Source organism: Leuciscus leuciscus, assembly GCF_965113295.1.
Source record: "Leuciscus leuciscus genome assembly, chromosome: 25".
In the NCBI taxonomy this organism is placed as follows: Eukaryota; Metazoa; Chordata; class Actinopteri; order Cypriniformes; family Leuciscidae; genus Leuciscus; species Leuciscus leuciscus.
The window spans coordinates 6,457,406-6,467,008 of NC_138724.1; the positions used below are offsets into that span (position 1 = coordinate 6,457,406).

The window sequence follows — 9,603 nt, forward strand, 5'->3', positions numbered from 1 at the left end:
GATACATTTGTACATGTCTACAGTTCTCTGGGGTTGCATGTATAATTGTTATTTTGACTTTTAGTTACGTGTAGTTCAATATATAGTGTATCAGGTGAGAGGACGTCACCTGGCGACGTCTTTTACATGTTCATTTATAGTCCATCATGACCCTCTATGAAATCCTTGTGAAATATGCAAAAGCTGTGCTTAATCCTTGCATGGTTAATACTGCAATAATTAATTTAATTGCCCAAGTAGTTTTTAAGAGGTCGTCCTTTACACGTCTAGTCGAGGCTGTGAATAGACGTCCACTGACGTCTTTTACACGTCTAGTCAAGCAAGACAGAACCCCCCCCCCCAGGAATTATCTTTATGAAATACACGATTTGTATACAAAGTAAATATATTTACTTTATCTTGTTTAAATAAATTATAATCACAAAGTGCCCAGTGTGGTTAAGTGATTGCAAAGCCACTGCATTTTAGTCATTATTTCAACCTGTTGTACCTGATGTATTCGTTGTTATTTTTTTATGGAATGTATGCATATGTAAAACAGAAATATATCCGGTCACCCTTTATGTCTGAGTTGGATGTAATTGCCAAAACTGTGCTGCCAAGATGTAGTAACAAAAGATCTCGCGATATTACAAATTCCCGCGATAGGATAGATTATCTCGCGAGATGTTAACCCGTTCTCCCCATAGACTCTGGAACACTGAACAACCACGAGGAGAGGAGGAATTGAGGAGGGAGTTGTATCGATATTATTAAAAATCTACTGTTGGGTAAGTACATTTTGTATTATTAGATTAACATGCTTGAGTTTTACTTGTTTGACATGAATGAATGAAAGAAATAATGCCCACATTGTCAACTGAAATTTACTGAGTTTGGCTAAAATTAGCTAGTAGGCTGAAAGTTACTTTGAACTTGATACAACGGTATACCATAGTATAAAGTATGTTTAATGATACAGTCAAAGTTATTACTGTAACTTATTAATGTAGCCTTTTGAGAGTTTCCTTCAGAAAGTAAATTATCTGAAATAGAATGAAATGTTTAGCTGGATTTGAACATGTATGAACATGTCACTAATACTAATAAAGTAATAAATACTAATGCTTTCGGGGTGCCTGCCACATCTCCTTTAGACAACAAGAGGATGATGTGTTCCTCAGGCGCTCTCTTATACTCGCGGTCGCACATGTAGTGACGACATAGGCTATTGCCGGCCAATACAATTGTCGTGTTTGAACACGTGCTTCAGACACCGGTCACGCTGAGGAGTCCTGTCCCCTTCTCAGGGACCCTAGGTTACATTTGTAACCCAAGATGTTTTATAAATGTACAGTCAATATTTCATTACAGATATTGTGGCTGCTGTTAAAGTAGTTAAATTTGTAAGATTGTGAAGCTTCTTATAATTACTGAAGGAGATTTTGTATTAATTTATTATGATTTTACAGTAGTTGAGTCAAAACCTGTCAAGAACGTGCCCAGGTTTCCTGAGACTCGCCTAGTAACAATATCTGTAGTAATAATGGCGTTTTAATGTAAACTATGGTTACCTTGGTAAATTTCTGTTATTGTGATTGAGCAAACTTATTTTTTGGACTAAAACATCTTCCTACAATATTTCAGGATATACAAAAATGATATAATACTATAGCAATTTAAGAGTTTTTGTGTAACATGTATCCATGCGTGTGTTTGCTAGGTTAATGACTATGAACCAGATTTGTTCTACATGTAAAGACTTCAGGTAAGTTAAAACCTGTAACTATTTGTTTTAAATAAAATATGAAACTTTTTTTCTAAGTGCGCTGTTGCTCTTTCTCACAGACACGCCAAGTTCCTTGGGAAAAGCCACAGGATTAATCAGTGATGGTGTAAAGAAAAGGACCATTAAAACCGAGGAAAGATGTTTGGATAATTCCCACTGATCCGCTGAAGCTGTCATCTTGTAAACTAATCATGAGCGCAGAGCTGAGTGACATCAGCTCGTATCTTCATGAGTTCAGTGGTTCAGTGATGGACTGATGCTGAAACACTCATTCAGGATCACTGATTTCAGCTTGAAGTGTTTGAATCTGGTTTGAATCCAGTTCAGGAACAGCTGTCTAAACAGACTGAAACAAACTCAACTACTGTATTTTGTTGTCAGACTTATTTTAACCAAATGGTGTTTTTCCATGATTTCGATCAGTAAAGTACAGATACGATAATATTGAAGGAGATGGAAACACAGACACACCATGTTATTGCAAATATCCTACATACATAATTTTACGATATGTACGCAATAGTTATGGGTTACTGATATGGGTTATTAAACGGCTGATGCCAATAACGATATCTAAATAAATCTTTATCAGCTGATAACCCCATACATGACCCTGATATATAAAAATTAATTCAATTACTTATTTATTAAACGTACGTGAGACTTAAGATTTAAAATGAGATGTATTTAAAACACTTATTTGAACCCGAATGTCATTTACTATCTGCTCATCAATCAGTCTGGCCAATTTAGTTTTATGACTAGATTTATGATCAGCATATGTCATTTTTTTTCATGTAAAAATGTAGCACTTATCAAAACTGTTCATTGAAATAAGGCATAACATGGTAAAGCGGTTTCCCGCTGCATGCTTGTGTATCTTTCGGAATATATATCTGTGATTATGTAAAATATAATGCAAATGCTATTTGTTTGTATCACACAATTCTGAATGTATTCACCAACAGAAATAAAAATACATTCATGTACATTACTGTATGCTGCCTGAATATGATGACAGAGTTTTAATACGTTTCAAAAGCCATTATCTGTACAATCATGGTTTTGAACCCGAAGGCAGTCTAGGAGAGAATAGAAGTTCAATCTTCATGACATTTTAACTACTTGTTAACTTTATAACTAATGATCTGTTGAGCACAATATAGTGTAATAATGTTAGTTAATGTTAGTTAATTAGATCCAAGATGGCGGCGCGTGAACAACGCGAGGCTCAGCGTCTCTCTAGAATTAGCTTTTTAGCGTTTTTTTATCTACTTTTGACTGGATTATTCATCCCGAATTGCTGTTCGTTGCTGATCTACAACAGACAGGAGCTTATGAACATTTGGACTCAAAACTCCAATAGTTTTATCGCCGATCTCCGCCTCATCCCAGAGATCTCCAGAACATCGGAGGCTGCTCACTCTTCCCGGCCGGGCGGAAGTGCACGCAGACGGCGCCGAGAACGTAAACAAAGGCGGGGTAGGCGCGGAGGGCTACGAGCTAAGCTAAAGCTAACACCACACCGGCTCCCTTTACCCAGCATTTTCCTCGCCAATGTCCGTTCTCTGGCAAACAAAATGGACGAAATACGGCTCTCCATCACTAACAACAGACGGATTATGGACTCAAATGTCATGATTTTCACCGAAACATGGCTAAACAACAGCTGCCCGGACAATGCTATTGAGTTAACAGGACGCCACACACACCGAGCCGACAGGATAGCAGACGACTCCGGCAAGACCAGAGGTGGAGGTTTGTGCATTTATATCAACAATGCTTGGTGCATAAACTCTGCCACTACCGAGAGTCACTGCTCACCCAATGTGGAGTTTTTAATGGTCAAATGCAGACCTTATTATCTCCCCAGAGAGCTCACTTCCATCATACTCACTGCAGTGTATACCCCCCGGATGCTAATGCTAAGTTGGCTATGAAAGAACTTTACACAGCCATTAGCAAACACCAAACTAAACACCCTGAGGCTGCTTTTATTGTTGCTGGTGACTTCAACCACTCCAATTTAAAGACAGTCCTTCCCAGATTCCACCAACATGTCTCCTGTCACACCAGAGGAGACAAAACTTTGGACCATGTTTATTCCAACATGTCTGGAGCCTACAAAGCAACACCCCTCCCCCACATTGGACAATCAGACCATCTCTCCCTGTTCCTCACACCTCGGTACTCACCACTCATCCAACGTGTGAAACCCACTGTGAGGACAGTAAAAGTGTGGCCAGAGGGGACAGATGCTGTGCTCCAGGACCGGTTCAAAAACACAGACTGGAACATGTTCATCCACACAGACTTGGACCAGTACGCCACATCTGTACTGGACCACATCTCCTTGACTACACATAGTGTCACCACCCAGAAACAGATCACCATGTACCCCAACCAGAAGCCTTGGATGAACCGAGATGTTCGTCTCCTCCTGAAGGCCCGCAATACCGCCTTCAGGTCAGGGGATGCACAGGCTTACAGTGCAGCCAGGGCCAAACTGAAGAGGGGCATCAAAAATGCTAAACACCACTACAAAGGGAAGGTAGAAGAACACTTCTCCAACTCCAACCCCCGACGTATGTGGCAAGGTCTCCAGATCATCACAGACTACAGGACCATCAAACCCTCCCCCGCATCCTCTGATGTCCCCTTCCTCAACGAGCTCAACAACTTCTATGCTCGTTTTGAGCGGGGGAACACAACAACTGCAACTAAGGCAGAGGTGACTCCAGACCACCAACCACTGACTCTCTCCCCCACTGATGTAGGAGCGGTGCTGAGCAGGATTAATGTCCACAAGGGTGCAGGTCCTGATGGCATCCCTGGCCGTGTTCTCAGAGCGTGTTCAGTGGAGCTGGCAGGAGTGCAGACGGACATATTCAATCTGTCCTTGGCCCATGCTGTGGTACCGGCCTGCTTCAAATCCACCTCCATCGTTCCGATACCCAAAAACTCCAACCCATCAAGCCTCAACGACTACCGCCCGGTAGCCCTCACCCCAATCATCACAAAGTGCTTAGAGCGGCTGGTCCTAGCACACCTCAAATCCTGTCTCCCCCCCACCCTGGACCCCCACCAATTTGCATTCCGTCAGAACAGGAGCACAGAGGATGCAGTCTCCATAGCGCTGCACACTGTCCTCTCACACCTGGACAATAAAAACACCTACGCCAGAATGCTGTTTATAGACTTCAGTTCAGCGTTCAACACAATCATCCCCTCACAACTCATCAGGAAACTCACAGACCTAGGCATCAGTTCCCTCATGTGCAACTGGTTACTGGACTTCCTGACCTGCCGGCCCCAACATGTCCGGCTGGATAACCACTGTTCATCCATCATCACAATGAACACCGGTGTACCACAAGGCTGTGTGATGAGTCCCTTCCTCTACTCCCTCCTCACCCATGACTGCAGACCTGTCGATGGTTCCAACACCATCATTAAGTTTGCAGATGACACCACGGTGATCGGCCTCATTAAAGACAGCAATGAGGCCGCCTACAGGGAGGAGGTGGATCGTCTGGCTGAGTGGTGCGACACCAACAACCTGCTGCTCAACACCGAGAAGACCAAAGAGCTCATCGTGGACTTCAGGAGGAATGCTGACCCACATCCACCCATCCACATCAAGGGGACGGCTGTGGAGCGTGTGAACAGCTTCAAGTTCCTGGGAGTCCACATCTCAGAGGATCTCACCTGGACGACCAGCTGCTCCAAGCTGGTCAAGAAGGCTCACCAGCGCCTCTTCTTCTTGAGGACTCTGAGGAAGAACAACCTGTCCTCAGACATCCTGGTGAACTTCCACCGCTGCACCATCGAGAGCATCCTGACCAACTGTATAACAGTCTGGTACGGGAGCTGCTCTGCCTCGGACCGGAAGGCGTTGCAGAGGGTGGTGAAAGCCGCCCAGCGCATCGCTGGAGCACCACTTCCTTCCATAGAGGACATCTACAGGAAGCGGTGTCTGAGAAGGGCCGGGAAAATCATCAAAGACCCCAGTCACCCAGCACACAGACTCTTCACCCTCCTGCCCTCTGGGAGGCGTTACAGGAGCCTCCGGACTAAGACCACCAGGTACCGGAACAGCTTCTATCCTACAGCTGTCAGACTCCGGAATTCTGCCTCCTGACATCTCACCCACATTAAAACTCATAGACTGAACATACACGCACTCTCACAACCACTGACAACAACCCATAACTGAACATACACACAATGGACAAAAAACCCCAGTATCCTCATACACACTCATACACAGTGGCTGGACCACCACTTACAGCCACATGCACTTTAATATTACTACTGTATAAATTATTCATATATATCTTACTGTAAATACTGTATAGACAACCATGCTGTACAATACAATACAATAATTATAGTTCTACAGCTGTTATTAATACTTGCATATTGTATATTTATAGTCTGTTATAGTCTTTTATTTATATCCATACGTATAACCTGTTCATAGCCTGTACATAGCTTGTACACTTACTACAGTTATAGCCTGTATATACTTATAGTTATAGCACTCATAACATTCCTTCATACCGTGTACATTGTAACATATCTAAAATATATCTATATTTTGTAATATATCTATATTCTTGCTAAAGCACTTCTGGATGGATGCAAACTGCATTTCGTTGCTTGTACTTGTGATGTGCAATGACAATAAAGTTGAATTCTATTCTATTCTATTCTATTAATGGGATAAAATGTAGCTCTGGCTCTCTGAAGACTGAAACCACTGATCTAAATTCCAGCTGTTTTGTCACTGTGACTAGCGTTAACCTTCATGTTTTTCCACTCATCTAAAGAACCAAATCAAACAAGTTACTGGAGGTCAAAGTCCATCTGCCCTCTAACAGGATTTCAGCTCGCTTCTTCCATCTTTCTTGTGTATGTAAATGACTTCAGGGTAGGACTGTAGATTCAGATATCTTGTCTTTGTTTTGAAGTACTTTATATTCTAAAGGTTTGTGATACTGGAACTTTTTAAGACCGGTTTGCTTAAATATTAACCCTGCATGTGTGCTTGCGCTGGTTTGTTTTGTTGATTAACTCATTGAAACTAATCAAACATTGTCCAGATCATCCTCATATAAACGGAGACACACAGCCAGATGACACTGACTTCATAACAGGTAAGATCTTAATATCTTCAGTAATTCTGTTAGAGAGGGCTGATGTAGAAAGCAGTGAGTCCAGTCATTTTAAATGTGCTTCATGTTTAACATCTCCAGGTAAATATGTGGAAGTTGCCTGTACATGGTCTCAGTTTTAAACGGTCTTATAATAAATGCATGTGACGGGGTGATCTCCTGTGTTGTAGGGTTGAGAGCGATGGGTTCGGTGAAAGGTCCCCTCACTACACATGTGCTGAACACCGGGGACGGGGTCCCAGCGGCGCGGATGGCCCTCAGTCTACACCGCCTGGACCCCCACATGACCGTCTGGAGCCTCGTGACCATCGGGTGAGTCCACGCATGTCGTCTCTGGCTGTCTGTGAGTGTTCGAGCCATAGACAGTATATAAACTGGACACAGCGACCCCATTGGATTCAATGGAGACAAGTGAAGTCAATTAGAAGCTCTCACTTCCTGATGGCTGAGCGACTGCGCAGGCTCAAACTGAGCTTGACGACGTAGATGTGACGTGAGCAACCCGTCTGTCTTCTAGTAGCTGTGCCAAGAGAAATCTGAATCATTCCCTTCCAAACCTTGCAGAGACGGAGAGTGTGAGTAGGAGGTGTCCATGAGCTAGGAGCAGGAGCAAATTTTGCTAAGTATTCTGATTAATTACTTTGTCATTTTGCCTCCACGTCTCCCCGATTGCCTGCGAGCTTCTCCTCCTGTCCATACGGTAATCTCTCTACTGTGCGACAGAGAGTCGTGTGGTTATGACACAATCGTTAGCCTATTTTTACAAAAACTGCTTCTATGGGGCCATAACGTAAGATACAAGGTAATGGAGCCTTTTATACATTTTCGTGTTTCTTTAGAAATAAATAATGGACAAATGGAGTCTTTAAACGCCTCAGATGTAAAGTTATTCGCTGTCAAAGTGACGCCAAAATGAATGGGAGTCAATGGAATGCTAACAGCAGGTGATGGTCCGCTAATCAATGGCAGCGCCCGGGGAAGCTTCAGTGTTTTATGAAACAGTGCCCCCCTAGTTCGAGCGGCCTGACGCAGTAACACTGGCTCAACCAATCATGTGAGTTTGGGGCGGGGCTATCTGTTTGGTCAACCAATGGCAGAAGGGGGTGGTTGGGAAACCTGTTTGAAAATAGTCATTATTTTTAGCAATTCTGTTTTTTGATGAAATTATACTTCACCTTTAAAACAGCCATTGAGCATTCATACAATTAATACAACTTTGTTGTGGCTCCCGATTTCAAAACTGCTGCAAATGTCTAATACTTTGGGCCAAATTATAAGAATAAACCATTAATAATATTAATAATAATAATAAAGCATTGCCTGTATCCTACACAGAAAGCAATTTCAGAATGTGTAGCAACAAGCTCAGTGAAAAAAATCATCCAAAATGGCAATAAATATACTTGAAATCTATCAAGTATTAAAAAGTATCAGTATTTATTATTCAGTCTCATTAAAATGGACTATTGTACCCAATATTTAGTAAATTTTCATGTTTATTAGAGTCGTGTACAGGCTTGCATGCCAACTAGGTTTTACTAAAAATTACACTTGAATAATGCTAACACTCAGCTCTGTTGACATCACTTGTGTCAAGTCTTCGCTTTGTCTAAAGAAATGTGTAAATTATTGTAACAGTGTTCTGAAAACTGTTGCCATCGAAACTGTCCAAAGTTGTTTGGGTCAAACTCTGAGAGGTTTAAAATCCAAACCCTGGAAAATAAATATGTCATTATGTTAAATACGGTGTCACTGATTATTCCAGAAACACGAATGAGGACGGACGCTGTCCAGGACTGATAACCAGCGACGCCTTCACTCCAGGAATGTACAAGATCCGCTTCGAGACGGGCCAGTACTGGGAGAGTTTGGGCCAGTCCAGCTTTTACCCATATGTTGAGGTCTGTAGGAAAGACTAATGGTGAACTGATTGTATTTACACAGTCTGAATGCTAATGTCTTTCTTCTTCTTCATTTAGATTGTGTTCACTGTAAGCGCTGCTGATCAGAGCGTTCATGTGCCGCTGCTGGTGAGCAGATACTCATACAGCACCTACAGGGGGAGCTAGAGAGCACACACACTGCATTCAACACACACTGCTGGAGTTTCATTCTTCACATTACTATAGGTCCAAGATATCACCTCGTGCTCCAGCCCTCAGCTTCAACACCCCAGCGATCAATTATCCAAACCTCATCCTGTTGTTGTTTGCTCAATATTCTTTTGAATGGCCAAAAAATAAACATTTTTATTATTGTCTCAAAGTGCTTTAAAAAAAGAAAACTCAAATAAAATAAAATTTTATTCATATAATTGTTTGTGTCAAGGTTTTTATGCATTCAAATTACTCTTTTAATGACTAGGTCATAACAGTTCTTAAAACAGGGATGTTGGGATTTTCCAACAATTTTCAGCTTTTTTTCAAATTCATATCCTGGTGAAAAAAAAAAAATGCTAAGCATACTTGCAGCCAGACTAATTATCAGTATACTTCAAGTGTGTAAATGATTAGTTAACTTGAAGTGAGCTATTTTGAAACAACTAATTTTGTACAAAGTATATTTTAGTTGTAATTAAATTGTAGTAAAGCATAATTTTAAGTGTATTAAGTGTACTTTTGTGTACTAAATTGGACCAACTTCAAGTATACTTAGTAT

General features: G+C 41.7%; 1 protein-coding gene and 1 long non-coding RNA gene across 3 annotated transcripts; both read left to right on the forward strand.

Moving 5' to 3' along the window:
* Positions 1–690: 690 nt before the first annotated feature.
* On the forward strand, positions 691–2,950 carry LOC309491182. The gene is made up of 3 exons (XR_014202960.1): positions 691–770; positions 1,703–1,747; positions 1,828–2,950. It is a non-coding gene; the product is annotated as an uncharacterized lncRNA (long non-coding RNA).
* A 3,689-nt stretch (positions 2,951–6,639) lies between these two features.
* On the forward strand, positions 6,640–9,276 carry LOC309490385 (5-hydroxyisourate hydrolase-like). 2 transcript variants are annotated; one of them, XM_082159516.1, is made up of 4 exons: positions 6,640–6,927; positions 7,116–7,257; positions 8,711–8,846; positions 8,925–9,271. In XM_082159516.1, the coding sequence occupies exons 2-4, from the start codon at positions 7,127–7,129 to the stop codon at positions 9,012–9,014; spliced, it is 357 nt and encodes a 118-aa protein (XP_082015642.1). In that variant the 5' UTR covers positions 6,640–6,927; positions 7,116–7,126; the 3' UTR covers positions 9,015–9,271. The 2 variants fall into 2 exon arrangements, with proteins under 2 accessions (XP_082015642.1, XP_082015643.1); XM_082159517.1 differs by lacking the exon at positions 6,640–6,927 and adding an exon at positions 6,934–7,026 and having other exon boundaries at positions 8,925–9,276.
* Positions 9,277–9,603: the final 327 nt, after the last annotated feature.